This window comes from Girardinichthys multiradiatus, chromosome 11, assembly GCF_021462225.1.
Source record: "Girardinichthys multiradiatus isolate DD_20200921_A chromosome 11, DD_fGirMul_XY1, whole genome shotgun sequence".
Lineage (NCBI taxonomy): Eukaryota > Metazoa > Chordata > Actinopteri > Cyprinodontiformes > Goodeidae > Girardinichthys > Girardinichthys multiradiatus.
In genome coordinates this window covers 44,648,058-44,671,936 of record NC_061804.1, presented here as the reverse complement: position 1 = coordinate 44,671,936, position 23,879 = coordinate 44,648,058, and the positions used below count along the sequence as shown (strand labels likewise).

General features: G+C 40.4%; 1 protein-coding gene across 2 annotated transcripts in view; it reads left to right on the top strand.

Moving 5' to 3' along the window:
* hyou1 (hypoxia up-regulated 1) overlaps positions 1 to 23,351 on the top strand; it is a 32,797-nt gene extending 9,446 nt beyond the window's left edge. Inside the window, exons 6-24 of one of the 2 annotated variants that reach the window (XM_047379577.1) lie at positions 1,147 to 1,223; positions 1,316 to 1,497; positions 1,616 to 1,731; positions 1,820 to 2,006; positions 3,008 to 3,142; positions 3,418 to 3,500; positions 3,605 to 3,737; positions 4,029 to 4,213; positions 4,397 to 4,535; positions 11,049 to 11,106; positions 12,466 to 12,542; positions 12,770 to 12,922; positions 13,003 to 13,160; positions 13,237 to 13,324; positions 13,422 to 13,678; positions 14,651 to 14,735; positions 15,553 to 15,814; positions 15,900 to 16,010; positions 21,701 to 23,351. In XM_047379577.1, coding sequence (XP_047235533.1) covers positions 1,147 to 1,223; positions 1,316 to 1,497; positions 1,616 to 1,731; positions 1,820 to 2,006; positions 3,008 to 3,142; positions 3,418 to 3,500; positions 3,605 to 3,737; positions 4,029 to 4,213; positions 4,397 to 4,535; positions 11,049 to 11,106; positions 12,466 to 12,542; positions 12,770 to 12,922; positions 13,003 to 13,160; positions 13,237 to 13,324; positions 13,422 to 13,678; positions 14,651 to 14,735; positions 15,553 to 15,814; positions 15,900 to 16,010; positions 21,701 to 21,750 — 2,536 coding nt within the window. In that variant the 3' untranslated portion in view covers positions 21,751 to 23,351. The remainder of the gene's footprint in view (positions 1 to 1,146; positions 1,224 to 1,315; positions 1,498 to 1,615; positions 1,732 to 1,819; positions 2,007 to 3,007; positions 3,143 to 3,417; positions 3,501 to 3,604; positions 3,738 to 4,028; positions 4,214 to 4,396; positions 4,536 to 11,048; positions 11,107 to 12,465; positions 12,543 to 12,769; positions 12,923 to 13,002; positions 13,161 to 13,236; positions 13,325 to 13,421; positions 13,679 to 14,650; positions 14,736 to 15,552; positions 15,815 to 15,899; positions 16,011 to 21,700) is intronic. The other variant, XM_047379578.1, reaches the window with a different exon arrangement.
* The last annotated feature ends 528 nt before the right edge of the window (positions 23,352 to 23,879 follow it).

Below are 23,879 nucleotides of genomic sequence, written 5' to 3'. Positions count from 1 at the left end.
TTCATAACAATGTAACATTTAGGCCTAACTGCAGTGTGGGTTATTTTTAGTCAACTGAAAAAGTATAAATACAGTAATCCTAGCCAGCACATTACAATATGCCTGTTGCTATGGCGACTTGGGTCTTCCTGGTTGGTGATTTTGGTCAATCAATAAACATGACTGCAAATGGCAGCAGATTATCAACAACCTTACACTCTACAATATTTGAAACAATGGGCTTGGTTTTTTGGGAATGTTTGGCGTTTCTGCATCTTCAGTCTAAACAAGAACCTGAATCCATTTATTGTATTAGAAATCTTTTATTCCATTTGTAATTATGAGGAAGAAAATGTTGTTAAATGTTCTTTTTGTGGGTCATAAGGACCCCCTCTGGTGGTTCTATTGGGCTACTGAAATGTTAATGAGAACATTTACTCCCTTCAAAGCTCATGTCAAAAATATAAATCAAAAGGTTGTAATGAATTAAATGTTTGATTTTTCCAGAATAAACTGAAGTCAATCAAGGAATTGCTGTGGCGTTTGCATGTGTAAAAAATATTATGTCCAAATATGCAGAAGAGTGATGTGCATTCCAAGGCCTTGGGGTTCTGAGTTGTTGCATTGAGCTGATTAACAAGAAACATAACCTCTATGAAGCAGAGGAATCGGTTGAGTCATTCTGAAACTGTTAGAAAACATATTCAATTCAATTTCAATTCAGTTTCACTTCAGTTTATTTATATAGCGCCAATTCACAACACATGTTGTCTCAAGGCAACAGTCAGGTACATACATTCCAATTAATCCTAACAATTGAACAGTGCAGTCGGAGTTAGCTTTTTATTCAAATTGGATAAAAAGTTTTTCTATCTAAGGAAACCCAGCAGATTGCATCCAGTCAGCTCAAAGTTTGGGAAAATGTGTGCAAGTTTCAGTGGACTGGGTGTGTTATGAGGAAGAACAATGTCATTTGTTGGAACAGAGGTGGTATGCCTAAGAAAAATGCAAATGTGTTATGATTCTCTTGTTGTCAGCCTAATATCATGAAACCAGTACAGGATGCTGCTGTAGATATGGGGACATCAGTTTCAAGATTTTTTTTTTTTTTAGTCTGGTGATTCTTACTGGTTTCTTTTGATCTGTTTTTAACTCGTTCACTTGTAGAGAGACACAATATTCACCTGAGGAGCTGCTGGGGATGCTGCTGAATTATTCACGTGAACTGGCTCAGGAATTTGCAGGTTGGTTGGCATGAGAAAGATGATTGGTTGTAATCCAAAAACTGAGAATATATCAAGGACACCTTTTTCCTGTCATTCTGTAAAACTCACAGAACAGCCCATCAAAGATGCAGTCATCACCATCCCAGCCTTTTTCAACCAGGCAGAGCGTAGGGCAGTCCTGCATGCTGCACAGATGGCCGATCTAAAGGTTCTTCAGCTCATCGATGACAATGCAGCTGTGGCTTTGAATTATGGTGTTTTCAGAAGGAAAGATATCGACGGCACAGCCAAGGTGACTCCCAGCAGTATATGTTGAGTTGTCTGTATCTTTCAGATGCAGACTGATATATTCTTCCTCTCATCCAATATTTAGTGCAGGATAGTAAAGGTGTGAACCTGTTTCATTACAGAATGTCATGTTTTATGATATGGGCTCAGGCAGCACGACAACCACCGTTGTCTCATATCAGACGGTGAAAACCAAAGAGTTTGGTACCCAGCCACAGTTACAGATCCGAGGAGTAGGGTGGGTGCAGTGATCGCTAATGCACATGGCTGCTTACGGCTTCAGTCAATACATAGACTAAGGTATGCTTCATGTCGTCTGGGTGAAGGTTTGATCGAACTCTGGGGGGCTTTGCAATGGACCTGCGACTGCGAGACCACCTGGCTATGCTGTTCAACAACCAAAAGAAGAGTCCGAAGGATGTGAGGGACAACCACCGAGCCATGGCCAAGCTTCTTAAAGAGGCTCAGAGATTGAAGACTGTGCTGAGTGCAAATGTTGACTTCATGGCCCAGGTGAGCCGAGAACATCCTGCATCCATATGCATGAGGCTCAGTGCTGTGTGTGCTCCACAACAAACTCAGCCGTTTAAAATGACAAAAAAATTTAATTCTGGAAAACAAAGAAGTGTAACATGTCACTCCTTTTAATACTTCTGGTTCTACCTGAACTGATGACCCTGCAGACCAGCAAAAGCAGTATAATATTCTGGATTAGTACTGAGTACAGCCACCTGATAACCATGAGGCAAACTACTGAGATGTAAAAAATGAAATACCTGAGGCATAAAATTTGTTCCATCATGTAAAGTTTCTGTTGATCTGATTCTTTTTTTTTTTTTCATGCTGCTAACAATAGCAGTGTTTTGGTGGCAGTCAGAGTAGATTTTATGAAATGGAATGAATAAGAACATCTTTAATCAGCTCACACATGCTGACAAATATAAAATTCCACTGCACCATGCATGCTGTGCTGTGGCTATAGGTTCATCTAATTGATTATATCGTTAGCCTCATAGCATATTTATTTGAGTCTTATTAGCCAAAATATGACTCGGACAATTATGCTATGAGGCTGAGAGTCAGTGATTTGCAGTATTCACTCTTCCTGGATGTGCATGAAGAGACAATGGAGAGGAAAACTCCCTTTTAACAGGATGAAACCTCCAGCAGAACCAGCCTCAGTGTGAGCAGCCATCTGCCACGACTGACTGGGGGTTTAAGAAGGAAGAGCAGACAAACATAAACACAGAAGAACTGATCCAGGAGTACTTTCTATGTGAAAGAAAAGTAAAAAGTTAAAGGCAGTAGTAACTCTTAAAGTGGCTTCATCTAGGTGAGAAACACAGCTGAACAGATAAGTTCAGTTATCAAGTCTATAAAACATATCTTGCAAATGTCAGTTTATGTATAGCTCAGTTCTGAACATGTTATAAATACTTGTTTCTTTGTCACTGTGTTTTACTTTAACATGACCCATGTTTAACTGGTTGCCATGCCTTCCCCTCATCCTGCAGGTAGAAGGTTTGGTGGATGATATAGACTTCAAAGCAAAGGTGAACAGAGCAGAGTTTGAAGAACTATGTGCTGATCTGTTTGAAAGAGTGCCCGGCCCAGTGCAGGATGCCCTCACCACAGCAGATATGAAACTGGTCAGCATGTCCTCTCGCACTTCTTTCATTTAGATCCAACTAACTTGCAGACTAACAAAGTGCAGTTTATTCTGTCTAATAGAACATATGTACCTTCATCCCTGTCACAATAGTATTTTTAAACAATTTTCTAACTGGCAAAAAGTTATCTGTGCACAAAAGTTGCATCTGAAATAAAAATGAAATATTTTATATTTCTGCAAATTGTCAACAATTGACCCACACTGATTACCTTGTGCTACAGCTGTGACTATAAGTTGTCTTTCTGTCAACAGGAAGATATCGAGCAGGTGATTTTGGTTGGGGGTGCCACACGTGTCCCCAAGGTTCAGGAAGTGCTGCTCAAAGCTGTGGGGAAGTAGGTGTAAACACAATTTTACTGACGTTCAATTACTTAATTTAATTAAATGGGATGCATTCAGTGATGTTTCATTAAAGAACTGAGTTGGTTTGTGTTTGCAGAGAGGAGCTGGGGAAAAACATTAATGCAGATGAGGCAGCAGCGTTGGGTGCTGTATACCAGGCAGCTGCTCTCAGCAAAGCCTTCAAGGTGAAACCTTTCCTGGTTCGAAATGCAGCCATCTTCCCTATTCAGGTTAGACCTGCTCCTTCAGTATGTTGGCCTTGTATTGACATCCATTGACAAATTAAGCTCTTCATGAAGTGCTTTGCTTTGGTGATCTTATATGAATACTTTAGACTTTATTACGAATTATTATGCTGTAAAGGAACGGACTAAAATCGAATTGGACTTTGTGCGTTTTTGTTTTGGCTAAACGGAATGTTTCTGTATTTTAGAGTTTAGCAACCTGAGTGAACTTCTGTTGTGAATTAGTGCTATAACATCAATAAACCTGACAGAAGTAAAATGCTTTCATTCTTACAGGTGGAGTTTAACCGGGAGGTGGAAGAAGACGGGATCAAAACCCTGAAACACAACAAGCGGATCCTGTTCCAGAGGATGGCGCCTTACCCTCAGCGGAAAGTCATTACCTTCAATCGCTACACTGATGACTTTGCCTTTAATATCAACTATGGAGACCTCAGCTTCCTAAGTCAGGAGGACCTCAGGTTTGCTTTAAGACTTTCTGCTCTAGCAGAGACTGATAAAACTTTGTAAATTTTGCTGTCAGCGACAACCAATATAATACAAACCAAAAAGATATTTGTACATTTTTATCTCCTAATGAAGTTTGCTAAAATGTTGATGTTTTATTCTTTGTGAGTAATCTTGGTCATGGTTGTGTTTTGCAGTGTGTTTGGCTCGCTGAACCTGACTACAGTCAAGCTGTCTGGAGTGGGCGACAGCTTCCAGAAGCATGCAGATGCAGAGTCAAAGGGAATCAAAGCTCATTTTAATATGGATGAAAGTGGAGTATTCCTGCTGGATCGGGTGAGTTCCTCTACCAATTTATGCTCCAGCTGTAAACACCCTTTAAATTAACATTGTGCATTTAAAGGGAAAACGTTATGGAGAGATCTACTTCACTAAGGGAGGATTTTGTGTCCAGAAATTCACATTGTTTAAATGTACTCTTCATCACAGATGAGCAACCAACATGGACAGAATCTGCAAACGTAATCTAATTTGTTCATAGGAACAGTATAATAATTCTAAATATCATTAACAATCAGATAGTAAGACAAATCACAAAGAAACAAAAACGACTGACTAGAAACTAACAGAAAGGGTTGAGCGTTAAAGCACCTGGATGAAAAGGGATTACAAAACCTGAAGCAACCATCAAGTGTGGAAATCCATAAGAAGGAAGAGCCAGGGTGGGAGAAATCAAGTTGTATTCAAAATAATAGACTACTATAACTGAACTAACCAGATCTATCCCTGTTTTTGGTATAAATCATATTACCACATGGCAAATAACTTATATGCAGAGTCCTGAGTCTGTGTAACTGAATAATCTAACTGAAAGAGGTGTGGTCAAAAAAAAAAAGCAGAGTGGATTTCAATTACTGAAGTCATTCATTCAGTGAAGAAACAGGAGTCAATGAGATTACCCTTATTTAAGGATGATGCCAACACAATGTTGTACATGCAACTTCTCTCTGAAAACCTGACAAAAATGGGTTGTTCCAGGCATTAATCAGAAGAACAGCGTAATTTGATTTGAGGGGAAAATAATAAAGAAGTGTGGAAAATGATCTCCAATGCTTTAAAACAGAAGCAACACCAGAGAGACGTGGATGAAAGTGAAAGACTATGATTGGAATGGATCGAAGAATAGTCAGAATAACAAAGACCAATGATAAGAGTGATCAAAGAAGGTGTGAAGTTATCTGTGAGATTAGCTTTACAAAGGCGTTTTCCAATTGTCCCATTACTATTGGCAAGAAGCCTCCATAAAGTCCCTCTGTTGAAGAAAAGACGTGCTGAAGAGGAAACAGTTTGCCAAAGAACACTTTAATTGGCCTGAAGAGAAACATTTGGTGGACAGATGAAAGTAAAATTCTTTTCCAGTCTGCATTCAGGGGATCATGGATCAGTTTGCATATATCAAAATACAGGTCCTTCTCAAAATATTAGCATATTGTGATAAAGTTCATTATTTTCCATAATGTAATGATGAAAATTTAACATTCATATATTTTAGATTCATTGCACACTAACTGAAATATTTCAGGTCTTTTATTGTCTTAATATGGATGATTGTTGGGTCTTGAGTCTCTCAACGTTCTCTTCACAATATCCCACAGATTCTCTATGGGGTTCAGGTCAGGAGAGTTGGCAGGCCAATTGAGCACAGTGATACCATGGTCAGTAAACCATTTACCAGTGGTTTTGGCACTGTGAGCAGGTGCCAGGTTGTGCTGAAAAATGAAATCTTTATCTCCATAAAGCTTTTCAGCAGATGGAAGCATGAAGTGCTCCAAAATCTCCTGATAGCTAGCTGCATTGACCCTGCCCTTGATAAAACACAGTGGACCAACACCAGCAGCTGACACGGCACCCCAGACCATCACTGACTGTTGGTACTTGACACTGGACTTCTGGCATTTTGGCATTTCCTTCTCCCCAGTCTTCCTCCAGACTCTGGCACCTTGATTTCTGAATGACATGCAGAATTTGATTTCATCCGAAAAAAGTACTTTGGACCACTGAGCAACAGTCCAGTGCTGCTTCTCTGTAGCCCAGGTCTGGGGAATGCAGCACCAGTAGCCCATTTCCTGCACACGCCTGTGCACGGTGGCTCTGGATGTTTCTACTCCAGACTCAGTCCACTGCTTCCGCAGGTCCCCCAAGGTCTGGAATCGGCCCTTCTCCACAATCTTCCTCAGGGTCCGGTCACCTCTTCTCGTTGTGCAGCGTTTTCTGCCACACTTTTTCCTTCCCACAGACTTCCCACTGAGGTGCCTTGATACAGCACTCTGGGAACAGCCTATTCGTTCAGAAATGTCTTTCTGTGTCTTACCCTCTTGCTTGAGGGTGTCAATAGTGGCCTTCTGGACAGCAGTCAGGTCGGCAGTCTTACCCATGATTGGGGTTTTGAGTGATGAACCAGGCTGGGAGTTTTAAAGGCCTCAGGAATCTTTTGCAGGTGTTTAGAGTTAACTCGTTGATTCAGATGATTAGGTTCATAGCTCGTTTAGAGACCCTTTTAATGATATGCTAATTTTGTGAGATAGGAATTTTGGGTTTTCATGAGCTGTATGCCAAAATCATCCATATTAAGACAATAAAAGACCTGAAATATTTCAGTTAGTGTGCAATGAATCTAAAATATATGAATGTTAAATTTTCATCATGACATTATGGAAAATAATTAACTTTATCACAATATGCTAATATTTTGAGAAGGACCTGTACTTGAAGAGAGGTCATGTTACCTTGTGCTGAAGAGAAAATGCCCTTGAAATGGGTGTTTCAACAAGACGACCCCAAACACACCAGTAAGGGAGCAGCTTCTTGGTTCCAGACCAACAATATCAAAGTTCTCGAGTGGCCAGTCCAATCCCCGGACTTTAATTCAACTGTAAAAATGTGGAATATTGTCAAATCATCCTGGGCTGGAAAACCAATTCACAGATGCCAGAGTTTTATCGATTCCACGCATCACAAATGTGAAGCAGTTTATAGAAACAATATTTATACAAATATTAGTGTAGTGATTCACAGGAAAGATAAATCATAAAGAATTTTCATTTATACCGTAATTTTTTCAGTTTCTAAAGAAACTTGCAGACACCGCCATTTTATTCAACAGCACAATGTTAATTTTTCTTCATTTTCTGTAATCTGACAAAAAAATTATCACATTTTTCTTCATGGTTTGATTTAGAATATGTGTTGTGTTCCCAGTGCAAGGAAATAAAAATTATTCTATCCATTCTGAGCTTTGCTCATGTTTTTTTTAAACACGCTATTATTTTTGAACACAACTGAATCACCCTGCTGTTTGGCTGTTGTCAAATTGGTGCAGTAGTAATATCCCTGCTGCTTAATTTATACAACATACATTCATAGGAAGACATTTTAACCCATTATTTGCCTGTGGACTTTTTCCAATGCATAAGAATAACCTTAGCTTCTACTGAAATCCACAACAGGATAACCAAATCTTATCTCCTGAGATATTAGGTATCTGTTCTTTATCACCAAGAAACATCGCCTTAGACTAAAGTGGTACTATTCTTTCCAACCACTTAGAATACGTACAACAAATGACCAAAAGTCACTAATTATTGGACATTACCAAAGACGATGTATCTTTTGACACTTCCAAAATAGTGGGTCATTAAGTCCAGGTCTGTTCAGTCTAAATGGTGTCCAATGGTATCTTTGCATGATATGTTGTGTAAATGTACCTTTACATTTCCTTATACAGTGGTGTGAAAGTGTTTGCCCCCTTCCTGATTTATTTTTTTTGCATGTTTGTCACACTTAAGTGTTTCAGATCATCAAACAAATCTAAATATTAGTCAAAGACCACACAAATAAACACAAAAATGAATGTTTTTTTATATGAAGGGAGAAAAATAATTTCAGAAAAGAACATATTAACAGTAAAATGTGGTGGTAGTGTGATGGTTTGGGGCTGTCTTGCTGCTTCAGAACCTGGAAGATTTGCTGTGATGAATGGAACCATGAGTTCTGCTGTCTACCCAAAAATCCGGCCATCTATTTGTGGCCTCAAGCTGAAACAAAGTTGGGCTCTGCAGCAGATCAATGGTCCAAAACACACCAGCAATTCCTCCTCTGAATGGCTGAAGAAAAACAAAGTAAAGACTTTGGAGTGACCTAGTCAAAGTCCTCACCTGAATCCCATTGAGATGCTGTGGCATGACCTTTTAAAAAGACAGTTCATACTCAAAAACACCCATGTGGCTGAATTACAACAGTTCTGGAAAGACGAGTGGACCAAAATTCCTCCACAGCGCTGTAAAGGACTCATTGCAAGTTTACGCTTGATTGCAGTTGTTGCTGCTAATGGTGGCCTACCCAGTTATTAGGTTTATGGGGCAATCACATGTTTACACTTGGCCATGTAGGTTTGGAATTTTTTCGACCTTACTAATAATAATTATTTAAAAACAGCATTTTGTGTTTACTTGTGTTACAGTAAGTGTGACAAACATGCAAAAAAAAAAAGAAATCAGGAAGGGGGCAAAAACCTTTTCACACCACTGTATATATTCCAGTATTTCTAACCATTCTCATCCAGGCGTCATTCTCAAACAAAGTCCCAAAACCCTTTCCCCACAAAACCGGGGGGGTTGCTGTAATCCCGGCTGTGGTTCTCCTGGGGTTCCTGTGCTCTGGGGGGCCTTTGGATGTCTGTGGTTCGGATCTCCTCCGTATCTATCCCAGGTCAATTCAATTCAAAAGTACTTTATTAATCCCAAAGGGAAATTGAATAAATTAAATAGAAATTAAATAGGTCCAGGAGGTCTGTGGCTCCTCATACTCACTAATTGCATATTTCTATGGTGAAACCTTGTATAAACAAGCACGATCACACTCAGACCCACAGGTGTTTAGATTCAGGTGTTAACAGATACACAAATGTTCTATATTGAGCCGCATTTACCACTAAATACATCTTGCATTGATAAGTACTGTGCACTTTTTGGTAAAAAAGCTGGTAATATGGATGTAGGGTGTTATCTTGTATGTCTTCATCCTTCTTTCTTTCATCCATTCTTTTCTTTTCTCCTCTCCCCTTTCTGTTTTTGCCCCACCTCTCTCAGTTTTGTGCTTGTTTTTTTTCCTTTTCATTTCTGACTTCGTGTCCATAACAATTGAAATAATCCCAAAGCTGTTTTTTAATAAAGTATCTTTTATAAAAATCAAGCAGAGCTTTAAAGCGTTAGCTGTAATGCTCCACTTGTGAAAGTAAATCTGTTGGGCTTTTTCTTGCCACTTGGACAACAATTCTGAGCTACTCTGCTGGACAGGACATAATAAAAAAAATAAAAAAATCAGGTTTTGAACCCAAAGTTTAACAGAGCTGCGAATAAAAATTGCCTTCGGCCCTCTCTTTATTTACACTAATTAGATGTAACAGTCTCCTCACATTATCCATTGTTCATTGATCTACTTTCCATAAATCCTACTTGATCTGAATGTATAATAGCTGGTGGTATTTCTATAATAGCTGGTACTACTTTTATATATCTTTCATTATATATCTCTTTTAACACTAGTGCCAGGATATCTGTAAACTGCCATTAAAACTAGACAGGAAACCTGTGTAACCCAGGTGATTTCCCATTTCTTCATACTTGGTCCAGAATTATTCCCCGTCATAAGATAAGATGGACTTTATTGATCTCACAATGGAGAAATGATCTTGTAGGGTGCAGATAGTTATGAAAAAATTGCAATCAAAGAAGAACAAGGTATATGTGCAAAAACAAGTGGTAATAATAGAAAAATATAAAATAACATGTATAATTAGTAGCGGAGGTGATTGTGCTAAAGTGACAGTGATTGCAGGTATTTACAAATACAGAGGTCGTTGGGGCTGCCCAGCAAGCCTGCTTGCTCAGGAGCCAGTTTAGGTTAATTTAGATCACTAAAGTTTGCCAGTTGCTCTTTTTTGGGGTATGTAATGCCTGAAAATATTGTTGTAGGACCTTTATTCATTTCCTTGGTCGTGGTCACCGCTGTGTTCTCTTATGGCTGGTATGGAATTACAAGGTTTGCATTGTTAACTTTCTGGCCAGCAGTTGGCCATTTTTTTTTCTCTTTCCTCATAAAACGAAGTCAGCAAACCTAAAGCATTTTCTACTTTCCAATTGTATATTTCCTGGAGTTCAAACATCAGTTTACAAATGTTTTGATATTTCTGGTCCAAAAAACCTTCCGCAAGTTCGGTACTCCTATAGTAGTCTCCTATTGCTTAATCTCGCCCATATCTTCCCCCTTGCTCTTACATGCATATGCTTTGATTTTTCTCTTAATAAAGGCTTTTCATGCTTCCCATCAAATTGATTTTGTTTCGGTACTACCCATGTTTTTCAGAAAAGAACTGGAGATCATCCTATAAAAGTTAAATGTCTCATTAGACACCAGTGATGTCTCCATTTCCCGTTTCTCTCCAAATGTAATCTATAGCTGCATGGTCAGATAGAGCCATTGCATTCATTTTACGGTATGTAGCTTGCTTAGCGATGATGTTTGATATTAGGAACATATCAGTTCTCGTGTAAGATTTGACAGTGTGATTAAAAATGTTTGTCTTTCATGGGAAATATTTCTGGTCATTTCTGCCCATAATCCTTCCAGGAACTGTCTTAAGACTCCCTGATGGAGGCAGTGTATTTTCCTCCAATTGTTCTTCAGTTCTGAATGTTTGCAGATTCCATTGCAGTTTTGATGCTTTACTGAAAGGTGCAGGAGAAGGTCAAATTCAGTTCAATAAAATACAGTGTATTATTCCTTCTACAGGTGGAGTCTGTCTTTGAGACAATTGTGGAAGAGAAGGAAGAGGAATCTACTTTAACTAGTAAGTGGTAGTAATTTTTATTTATTTTTTAGATTTCCATTATTTTATTTTTTAAGTCACCATCATCATGAGCAATTGCTGAACAATTAATGATCTGTTTTATCTGGTTTATTCAGTAGAAACACATGACGGGGGTGAAATTTGGTTTAACCAATCATCTGTTCTCCACCAATCAGATCAGAATCGGCTTTATTGAGGCGACTGTGGCTCAGTAGGAAGAGTAGTCGTCTTGCAATCAGAAGGTTGTGGGTTCGATTCCAGCTTCCTCCTGCCATAGGTTGATGTGCCCCTGGGCAAGGCACTTAACCTCAAGTTGCCTACCGATCTGCGTATCGGTGTATGAATGTGTGAGGGTTAGTGAGTGCGATTGGGTGAATGTGGCTCTAGTGTAAAGCACTTTGAGCTGGAAAAACTTTATGACTGGAAAAGCGCTATATAAGTTCAGTCCATTTACCAAGTTTGTGCACACAAACAAGGAATTTGACTACAGTACACTTTGCTCTCCCTCTGCGTCTCTCTCGTTTTTTCCTGTTAACCTTACATGGGTTAACTGTGGAACACTTCCGGTTCCTAGGAACCACCACTTCTCGAAACTTGAGATAGTCCTTACACAAACAATGTTCAAAAAAAGGCCCAGCAGAGACTGGACTTCCTGAGGCAACTCAAGAAGTTCAACCTTCCACAGGAGCTGCTGGTCATCTTCTACACTGCTATCATTCAGTCTGTCCTGTCTTCATCCATCTCAGTGTGGTTTGGTTCATCCACAAAACAGGACAGGTCCAGACTGCAACGAATAATCAAGACTGACCTTCCCTCCATCCAGGACTTATACAGGTCTAGGGTCAGAAAAAGAGCTGCTAAAATCTCTGCAGACCCCACTCACCCTGCACATAAACTTAGGCATTTACCTTCGGGTGGCACTAAAGAGCGCTGTCTGCTAGAACCAGCCGCCACAAAGACAGTTTCTTCCTCAGGCTGTTTCTTTGATGAAGACTTGACAGTTTCAGAACCACACCATGCATACGTAGACTGATCTCCACTGAAAAAGTGCTATTAACTAATGAGTGCTATTCTTATTTCAGAAGACTTAAAAACTAGGTCCAAAGCGCTTTTTTTTTTTTTTCTGACAAGATTACACCTCATAGCAAAACGATGTGGAGGCAGCAAAACCTTCAAAGTGTATGGTCCATTAACTTAGAGTTAGTTCAAATCTGCTGAAGAGCCTTACATTTCACCTTAATATTCATCCCAGCAGTGATCTGGCAGATTCTGAATTGCCTGAGGGATTCGTTTCCAATCCGTAATCTTGCAAATTTTAGTTGTAGTTTTTAACCGTTAACAAAATTTGCTTTATTTCAGAACTGGGCAACACGATTTCCACCTTGTTTGGAGGAGGGTCCTCTGAGCCTACTACAAATGTAACTGAACCTGTCCAGGTAACTGTCCCTCAGTCTGCATGGCCACACAGCAATAGGATCCAACTCATAACCTGGCTGTGTAACAATATGATTTTTCTGTATTTATGTTTTAGATTCTGTCACTATGATAGTCCCTATGATAAAAATTAGAGACTTCTAATCCTTTGCAAGTGGGAAAACCTGCAAAATTGTCATTTTATCAAATACTTGTTCACCACACTGTATTTTTTATTTTCTTTGTTCAGGAGGAAGAAGAGGTTCTTCCTGAATCTGCAAAGGAGAACAAGGAGGGCCAGAAAGCCAAAGATAAAGAGACTAAAGATGATTTTGGGAGAAATACAAATGAAGAGAAAAGCCAGGAGAAGTCAGAGGACACAACCAGCAAAACTGAGACCCCGGTAAAATAATAATAATTATAAATAGTTAGCTGTTTGGACATCTGCTGCAGTTGTTAAAAATGTTATCTGTCCTCATTTAGGAGGAAAAAGGTGGAGAGAAATCAGAAAACGCAGAGAGTGAGAAGAAGGAAAAACCTCAAGTGAAAAGAACCAAGATATCTGAAGATGTCACGATGGAACTTCTCATCAATGATGTTGTGGATCCCACTGCTGATGACATTCTTTCCTCCAAAAAGAAGTAAATGTTCTAAATTCTTAATTCTTATATTGTGTTGTCTGTTTAATCTGTAAAACCAATGATTTGGTCTTTTCAGGTTACAGGATTTGACTGACAGAGATCTAGCAAAGCAAGAAAGGGAGAAGGTTCTTAACAGTCTGGAAGCCTTTATCTTTGAGACACAGGTAAGTGACAGAAGCTAAACAATTATTGTCATAAAAGTATTTAGCCTGATTAAGACCCAATATGAATAAAGTAGCTATGTTTGCTTTATGTGTGCAGGAAAAGCTTTACCAGGAGGATCACCAGCATGTTGTGACAGAGGAGGAACAGGAGCAGATCTTAACCAAGCTGAGGGATGCTTCCGATTGGATGGATGAAGAGGGCTACACCGCCACCACCAAGGAGCTCAGAGAGAAGCTGTCTCATCTTAAAAGCCTGTGTAAGGACATGTTTTTCCGAGTTGAGGAGCGGAGGAAGTGGCCAGAACTCCTAACTACCCTCGACAACATGCTCAACACATCGGCGTTCTTCCTCAGGTGGGTGTACAGCTGGGCAACGTAAGAAAGCTGTTTAAAATATCAGTCGAACAAAGGTCGAAGGAAGCAGTATAAGCTGGTTATGGTGCATATCTTTCTAAAAATTGGAGTAAAATGGATCATTCCAGACATTATTTAGAAGAATGGCATACTTGAATTTTAAAGAGAGGCAGTATAACGGCACAAATAATGGGCTGCTCAGCTGAAATGGTTTGTAAATGCTTTACAATGGAGGCCAAATCAAGAAAGATATGGAAGAAAATAGACTATTTCAATGCATCAAAGAATAGCCAAAATGACAAAGACTCAGCCAATCATCAGCTCATGTGTACCGTTTAACTGTTTATACTGTAGCAATTATAAGATGGCTATTTGTAGCCAAGCTATCAGCATATTGTTTTGCACATATTTGAATACATCAAAATACTTTAAATTGCTATGTTGCCTTTTTACACAAAAATTTGCCAATAAGTGAGCAGTATTTTGGTTCCAGACCAACAACATTACCATTATGAAGCGCAGTCCCTAGAACTTAATCCAAAGAAAACATCAAACATGCTGTTCTGAAGGCAAAACCAAGAAATGTAGTGAAATTGTGGAATGTGGTTCCATCATGCTTTACTGGAATACCTGTTTGTGGTTGCCAGATGTTGATCACAGATGTGAAGTTCTGAGAACAGAAAAGTTAAATCTTGGAGCATTTTTCAGTTCTACTGTAAAACTTTGAGTTTGTAAATATAGATTTTGACACAGCTGTTTGGGAACAGCATATTTTTTATTTTCCTCACACATTTGATCCCTTTTTCTTTTTTTTGTTTTTAAATGGAATGTGCATTGTTCTCACTGCATTCGTCTCCATAGAAAGAAAATGTCTTAAAATGGAAACTTTTTTTTTTTTTTTACTATTTTGAACACAGCTGTATGAAGCATTTTTTGTACGCAGGTTTGGACTGAGCTCTTTTTCTTTTACAGGAGTGCCAAACTGATTCCAGAAGATGACCACATATTTACAGAAGTTGAGCTAAATATGTTGGAAAAAGTCATCAATGAAACTACAGTAGGTGGTGCATATTAATTGTTGCTCTTGGCAGCTGTGAATGGGTGTTGCTCTATTTTTGTGATTTGAAGGGACTCTGCTGCTCACTGGTAGAAGACAGAAACACGTTTACAAGCCTGAAGCAGTGGCAATTGCTCTCAGACTGCCAGGGAAGCTCAGCTTCCCCTAAAATGTCAAAAAAATAAGTGATCAAATATATACTGTTGTGTGTACATGTCATTGACTAAATATGCACTACAACACGCTCAACTTTGGTTCAGAATCAGCTTCTTATCACTGGTGACGACGCGGCTTTCCTCTCACTCATTCCTGCAGCTTCACAGTGCTTTAAACAGTGAGTTCAATAGCGAAGCAAAAATGCTGGGCTTTGTCCCGCCCATTGGATGCTCAGCGTTTCTGAGGGTCTATGGGGCAGTGGGCTGGCCTCGGCTGGCTCAGACGCTCAGCTTCTGCATGATGATTGGATGATCTGCCTGAGGCTGAATCCCTTTTTGATTGACAGCAAAATGAGCGAATCCGCATTCTTGAAATTGAGCTTCCCCTCCTTGAAAGACCAGCATCCGCCACTGCTAGTAACGCAATAATTTTCATTCCCGCCATCTTCCATAATTCAACAATTGTTTTTTCTGCTGGTTCATGGACACCTTTCTTTAACTGTTCTATCTCACTAAGTTGTGGCAGTTTTTCTGTTGAATGTAGTCTATTATCTTGGTTGCAAGCTATAATTTAAGCTTCAAGTATGAAAAGCTTTTTAGTCCTTTCATATTGTGTTAGTTCTGGCAATCTGGCCTTTATGTTTGACATTTTTCTGCTGCAGATTTGGAAAAACGAGACTGTGGCAGAGCAGGAGAAACGATCTCCACGGGAGAGGCCAATTCTGCTGTCCAGAGACATCGAGTCCAAGCTGGTCCTGCTAGAACGGGAAATGAATTATCTGCTCAACAAAGCCAAGTTTGCCAAGCCCAAGCCAAAACCTAAAGCCAAAAATGAGACGAGCCCTAATGCAGGCAACAAAGCCAATGCTACAGCAGAAGAAAAGGTTATACCTTCCACAGATGAAAGTGAGAACCCGAAGACTGGTGGGTTATTAGCAGAGCATGTCTCACTTTGTATTGCACATGTTGTACATTAGACTTTAATACAATGTTTATTTTTTCCTAAAAGCAGAAAGCTTAGAAGAACAGAAGCTAGGTGAATCTCCGCCCACTGAGGAGAACACTCAACAAACATCTTCTGACACCCAATCACAGCCCACAGAAGAAACAATAAACAAAGGTTAGTCCATCACAGTACTGCCAAGAAATTCAGAATAACCAAGGCACATGGGAAAAGGTCTTACTGTGTTTTAAAGAACTCAAATTCTTCTTGTGGTGGATAAGATTTTTTTGTTTGGACAATTGTCTTCTCCGGTATTGGATGCTGTGAAGCTGGAAGGATTTTTACTGATACTTTTTAACTTTGGACATTTCTTATGATGCATCACCATAGCAACAAGTTGTTTTTGTTTGTTTGTTTTTTTTACAACCGGAAGCACCTGATTAATACCGTTTTTTTACAAGGTCAAAAAAATACTTGAGCTACAACCTCAAATGAATTGAAAAGGAGTCGCCGTGGATTCAGAGCAGGAACAAAGAGAAGAGAGCAAAGGAGGAAGTTCAAACCATCTCTTCCATCGATTCTGATGGGCAATGTGAGGTTGTTGGAGAAACAAGTTGGATGAACTCCAAGCCCTACAAAGGAGCCAGCCGGAGTATCGAGAATGCAGTATTATGTGTTTCACTAAGACATGGCTGCAGGATCATGTCTCTGACTTCAGCGTCTCTCTGCCTGGCTTTCTGACCATACGAGCAGACAGAGATTTAAAGAGGAGCGGCAAATGTAAAGGAGGTGGACTAGCAGTACTTGTGAACAACAAATTGTGTCATCCAGGACATGTTACTGTGAAGTGTCATCTCTGCAGTCCAGATATTGAACTGTTAGTAAGTTTTCGTTCATATTATTTAACCAGAGTTCACCAGTGTTATTTTGGCAACATTATACGTTCCACCTTTAGCTGTTGCCGATGCTGCATGTGATGCCACATGTTGTTGCTAAGCTACAGACGCAACACCCCAATGCATTTGTGGCAACATCTGGTGATTTTTACCATGCTTCACTCTGCTACACTTCCAACGTTTCAACAGTTTTTCAGCTGCTCTACCAAAGAAAACAAAACGTTTCATTTGTTTTATGCAGATTTCAAGGACTCATACATCTCTAAAGCAAGACCTCCTCTAGGCAAATCAGATCACAATCTTGTTTTTCTCTTCTTGAAATACACTGCTCAAAAAAAAAGGGAACACTCAAATAACACATCCTAGATCTGAATGAATGAAATATTCTCATTAAATACTTTGTTCTGTACAAAGTTGAATGTGCTGACAACAAAATCACACAAAAATCATCAATGGAAATCAAATTTATTAACCAATGGAGGCCTGGATTTGGAGTCACAAAAAATTAAAGTGGAAAAACACACTGCAGGCTGATCTAACTTTGATGTAATGTCCTTAAAACAAGTCAAAATGAGGCTCAGTATTGTGTGTGACCTCCATGTGTCTGTATGGCCTCCCTACAACACCTGGGCATGCTCCTGATGAGACGGCGGATGGTGTCCTGAGGGATCTCCTCCCAGACCTGGACTAAAACATCTGCCAACTCCAGGACAGTCTGTGGTGCAACGTGACGTTGGTGGATGGAGCGAGACATGATGTCCCAGATGTGCTCAATCGGATTCAGGTCTGGGGAACGGGCAGGCCAGTCCATAGCTTCAATGTCTTCATCTTGCAGGAACTGCTGACACACTCCAGTCACATGAGGTCTAGCATTGTCCTGCATTAGGAGGAACCCAGGGCCAACCGCACCAGCATATGGTCTCACAAGGGGTCTGAGGATCTCATCTTGGTACCTAATGGCAGTCAATCTACCTCTGGCGAGCACAGAAATGCTACCCCACACCATTACTGACCCACTGTCAAACCGGTCATGCTGAAGGATGTTGCAGACAGCAGATCGCTCTCCACGGTGTCTCCAGACTCTTTCACGTCTGTCACATGTGCTCAGTGTGAACCTGCTTTCATCTATGAAGAGCACAGGGTGCCAGTGGCAAAATTGCCAATCCTGGTGTTCTCCGGCAAATGCCAAGCGTCCTGCACGGTGTTGGGCTGTGAGCACAACCCCCATTTGTGGACATCAGGCCCTCATACCATCCTCATGGAGTTGGTTTCCAACCTTTTGTGCAGACACATGCACATTTGTAGCCTGCTGGAGGTCATTTTGCATGGCTCTGGCAGTGCTCCTCCTGTTCCTCCTTGCACAAAGGCGGAGGTAGCGGTCCTGCTGCTGGGTTGTTGCCCTCCTACAGCCTCCTACACGTCTCCTGGGGTACTGGATTGTCTCCTGGTAGCGCTTCCAGGCTCTGGACACTATGCTGACAGACAGCAAACCTTCTTGCCACAGCTCGCATTGATGTGTCATCCTGGATGAGCTGCACTACCTGAGCCACTTGTGTGGGTTGTAGAGTCCGTCTCATGCTTCCACGAGTGTGAAAGCACCACCAACATTCAAAAGTGACCAAAACATCAGCCAGAAAGCATAGGTACTGAGAAGTGGTCTGTGGTCCCCACCTGCAGAACCACTCCGTCATTGAGTGTGTCTTGCTAATCGCCAAAGATTTCCCCCTGTTGTCTATTCCATTTGCACAACATCATGTGAAATTGTCAATCAGTGTTGCTTCCTAAGTGGACAGTTTGATTTCACAGACGTTTGATTTACTTGGAGTTATGTTGTTGTTCCCTTTAATTTTTTTGAGCAGTGTATAAGCACCTTGTTCACAGGCAACCTGTAGTAAAGAGAACTGTGAGAAAATGGTCACAGGAAGCTGAAGAAGCTCTGCAAGGTTGCTTTGAGGCTACAAACTGGGACGCACTGTGCCAGCCACATGGAGAGGACATCAATGCCATGACTGAGTGTGTCACTGACTATATAAACTTCTGTATGGATAACATCATCCCCACCAGAACGGTGAAATGCTTCCCCAATAACAAACCTTGGATCACCAATGACCTGAAGGACCTGCTTAGCTAGAAAAAAAGAGCCTTCAGAGAGGGAGACAGAGAATTATTGAGGAGTAAACAGAAGCAACTTAAAGTCAAGATAAGAGACAGCAAGGATGTGTACAAGAAGAAGCTGGAGAGCAAGTTCCAGCAAAACAATATCAGAGATGTGTGGTTAGGGATGGAGAAGATCACGGGCTTTAAGCCGGACGATTGGACCGATGAATGACTGGACAGAGCCAATGAACTGAACACATTCTTCAATAGGTCCAGTTTAGAAACAAGTTCAGCATCCTCATCTCCTGCTCACAGCCAAACAGACATCCCACCTTCCTTTGACCCACAGCTGTCCAGTAGCACCTCAAATGTTTTATCTTCCACCTCAGCCCTAGACCCTTCTGCTTCTACATGTTCGCCTTCAACCATATCAGAAGATGCTGATGCTCCTTCGTCTCCCCCGTCCACCTGTGTGTCTCAAGAAGTCAGGTGAAGATGCAACTGGAGAGACTGAACTGGAATAAGGCTGCAGGTCCAGATCATGTCAGCCCTAGAGTCCTGAAGGGCTGTGCAGAGCAGCTCTGTGGGATTCTGCAGCACCTCTTCAACCTTAGCCTGGCCCAGAAGAAGGTTCCAGTGTTGTGGAAGACCTCCTGTCTTGTTCTGGTACCAAAGAAAACTCACCCATCAGTCCTCAATTACTTATTGAGCTGTTGCCCTGACATCCCACATCATGAAGGTCCTAGAGAGACTCCTGTTGGCCCACCTGAATAAGCAAACAACAAACTATCAGGACCCCCTTCAGTTTGCTTATTGCTGTGGAGTTGGAGTTGAAGATGCCATCGTACACCTGCTTCAACAATCCCACTGTCATCTGGACAAAGTCAGCAGCACTGTGAGGATCATGTTCTTTGATTTCTCCAGTGCATTTAATACAATCCAACCTGATTTGCTTTGTCAGAAACTCCAGAAGACTAAGGGGGAGGCCTCAACAATCTCCTGGATCAAAGACTACCTGACAAACAGACCACAGTTTGTGAGACTGAAGGGTTGTGAGTCTAACCAGGTAGTCAGCAGCACAGGAGCACCACAGGGGACTATACTCTCACCATTCCTTTTCACTCTGTACACCTCAGACTTCCAGTACAAGACCGACTCCTGTCATCTGCAGAAATACTCGGATGATTCTGCAGTCGTGGGGTGGATCAGAGATGGACAAGAAGCTGAGTACAGGAAGGTGGTGGACCGCTTTGTGGCATGGTGTGGAAACAATCATCTCCTTTGTTTTAGTCACATTCAAGATGAGATGATTGTTGATTTGAAGAGTAACAGGAAAGGGTCAAACACTATTTCCATCATGGGAGAAGAGGTGGAGGTGGTGGAGGAGTATAAATACCTCGGTGTTCACCTGGACAACAGACTAGAGTGGAGATGCAACTGTGAAGCCATCTACAAGAAGAGACAGAGCAGACTGTACTTCTTGAGTAAGCTTAGGTCCTTTAGTGTGTGCAGCAAGATGCTGTATATCTTCTATAAGTCTGTTGTGGAGAGTGTGATCTCTTCTGCCATCATCTGCTGGGGAACCAGATCAGAGCCAGGGACTTAAAAAAGCTCAACATGCTGTGGACTCTTCTGGAACCTCTGGAGATCATTGTGCAAAGGATTCTTCATAACATAAAGAACATTATGGAGAACCCTGAGCATCCTCTTCATGAGACTGTCCTACAACAACAGAGTCTCTTCAGTCAGAGGCTTCTTCTGATCTGCTGTAAGACGGAGCGCTACAGGAGATCCTTCCTGCCCACAGACATCAGCATCTACAACGGCTCTTTGAAGAAACCTTCAGAATGAGCTACAACAACATTTGATTTCCCTTAATTAATAAAGTACTGAATTGAAAATGCACAGTTGGATGTTCTGGATCAGTAACACTGAGGCTACCTAATAACCTAAATGTGGAAAAACATTCAGAAACTTTTCAGTTACAGAATGGTTTTCATATTATGTGCCATTATTTGAGTGCATTGTAGCAACAACACTTGTGTACCCTATAGTTGTCATTACGTCAGAACTCGGCCCCCCAATATTTCAGTTCCGTTTATTTGTGAAGTGCTAATTGGCACTTTACAAAAAAGGTACCTGCAGTATATAGAAAGCTAGTATAGCCACAACTGTCCTAGCACGCATTATCAGTCTCTGAAGTTTTCTGGCTGTGGAGATCGTCTCTTTGGCTTTTATGCTTGGGGTACAGTTGAGGCGCTGAGTTTTTGATTGTAAACAGCAGATGCCGCTGGAGATAACATCTGCGTGTATTCAACAAGTGGTAGCAGAAGAAGAGTAATTACTAACTAGAAAGTTTTTAGAAGTCAGTGTGACATCTGGCAATGTTTATTATCTCTGTTTATATTCAAAAAGATTCCATGCATATACTTGTAAAAACTGACGTGTTTTCAGACTGCCTAGTTGTTTGTAGTGCAGCTCACGCAGCTGCTACAAAAATAAGTTTGTTCATGACCCACCACAAAGAAAACACCACCATCAAATGTGAAGGAGTCAATATTTGGTATAATACCAAATGCCAGCAGGGCGCACATTTGAGTAACTGGTTGACTGACTCGGAGCTGCTGTACTTTCTTCACCCAGCAATACAGCGATAGTAGCAGGGAGTTCCTCACGAGGAGCCTTTAAAAGCAGATGTTGCATCTAACCATCTAATAAGAAGAAGTTATTCAACCCTAACAACACTATACTAACTTGTACTGACATCTGCTGTTGTGTATTTTCTTTTTTTCTCTAATACAGCTGTAAACATTGAGTTCATAAAAAGCTAAGTAAATCCAGACCTAACTGTATCCTTCTCTCGTTTCTGTTTAGAGTCTACAGAGGCCGCTGCACATGGAAACCACGTAGAAGATGAATTATAACAACTGGATCTGTGTTGGGAAAAAATATCACTATTTATTGACACATTCTCAGCTTTTTAATTGCCCCCTCTATTGTTATCCCCTTCCCCACCCCCCCACCCCGTTTTGAAAATCATTTTGAAAAGTCTGAATGCTTTAACTTTGGATGGCCAATCTGCTTAGAATGGGCCCGAACTCCACTGGTATCGGCCCAGCCAGTGTGGTGCCACTGGAGAGGATTGCTTTTGTATGATTCTTCGGGGAGAATTTAAATTGTTTTATTTTTTTATTTTTTAATCTGGCACAAAGTTGTTAGGCTGTTTGCTAAACGCTGTGAGCAAAGCATAAGGGAATTTAATTTCAGCATATCAGCAGTAATTACCTTTTTTGTAACTATAAATCTGACATTTACAGAGACCTACTTGATTAAGCAAGACAGGTTTTAATGGATCTGCAAACTGGAATACTGGAAGCAGTGTCTCCAAAGGTCCCACAGCATTTTTACCTAATCATCCAAATATCGGAGAGTGGTGTCTGATCCACTCCACATTAACAGAGCTTAGTCAGTGGTGAATATACCAGCTCTCAGTAGTTGTTCTTACTAGCTTGCATATGGTCGAGCTGTATTAAAAGAAAAGAGAAGCTTGGCCAGCTGTGGTCCGTCATTTAGCTATAAAGCTAAAGTATTGCAGATGATATGGTCAGTTTCTCCAGTGATTAGGCCTACTCCTCAGTCAGTCTTTTGTCTGATGTCTGCATATTCTCTGAGAAGTACTTGATGGTGTGAATGGTAAATAAGTCAATGGAGTGGTGTCACTGTTTTTTTTTTTTTTTACTTTTATACACCCTATGTGTTTTTTTTTTGTTTTTTTTTTCCCTCTCCAAACTGGTTCCAGTGCTAAATCAGAGCTGTTGCTGTTTGGGCACCAGTTGTTCATGTCTTCTACACTGAAAGAATCTACCCTTGGTCTGTCAAACTGGTTCTTACTCAGCCTGGTCAGAGAAAAAAAAGGCTTTCTTCTTAGTTCAATGTTTAAACTTCCAGGGTTGGTTTCAGTTTTAGTCTGAAAAATTTAATACTGAATTCCGAAATTGATTAAAACATTGAGTGAGCACTAAGGTAACATAAGGTCACTCTTTTTGTTTGACTTCGCTTGTCATAGTGAAGGAAGACCGATGTACCGCATTGAGTTTCTAAATTCCCATTTTTCACTTTGAGGCTTAAGTGTGTATTCACATACACAGTTATTTAAAACAGTAACTGGTGTTTGAATATTTGTTTTGGGGATATCAATGGAAATAATGTGAGCTGATAAGATAAACTGTCTCCCTACAGAAAATCCAAGCAGGAGGATCTAACATTGATTGAAACGAATGTCAGAAATGATGTTAAGGCAAACCAACCAGTTCTTTGATGTGGTTTTATAGAACCAGTTAAGAACCTGGTTAGTACAAGCACTTCTTTACAACTGGAACTGCTTTAACAAAAGACCCTTACCTATGATGCACCAGAACAGTCTCACATGCTTTCATTGGAGCTTTGGGTTGGATTTGTGATTCTTTGGAGCCAATGGAAAAACTGAAGTCAGAAAAAGATTAAATGTTTGCTTCTAAACCATAAAGTTTTTTTTTTTTTGTCATTTTAATTAGTCAATTTGGGTGTGAGTACATGTTTAATTTTACATTGAAGTAACAAAAAAAAAAAGTTGAGCACGTCCCAGAGTCCACGGCAACATCTGATCAGTTGCAGCTCTGAAGTATTTTTAAAAGCCTGTCTGCTACATGTAGGTGATCAACACTTAAATATGCTCTACTTCAGGTGACTTATTGCACACTGAAATGCTCAAACCAAATTGTTTCACTGATAACTTGGTTATTGAGAAGAAACTATTGAAGTCCTTTTAGATTTATTTATTTTAAATGTACATTGAAACATTTTGTCAAATGCAACCATGTGGAAGAGTTTTGTTTCTTTTTGTTAGCATACACACACACCTAGGGATGGGTCCCTTTCACATTTGAACTGATATGGTATCGATGCCCGTACTTTGCAATCAATACCAATACTCAATGGTCCCAGTTTTCCATACTTTTGTGTATGTTTGTGGTAATAAATGTGCATTGCATTTTGAAAAGTGGAGCCTTACTTT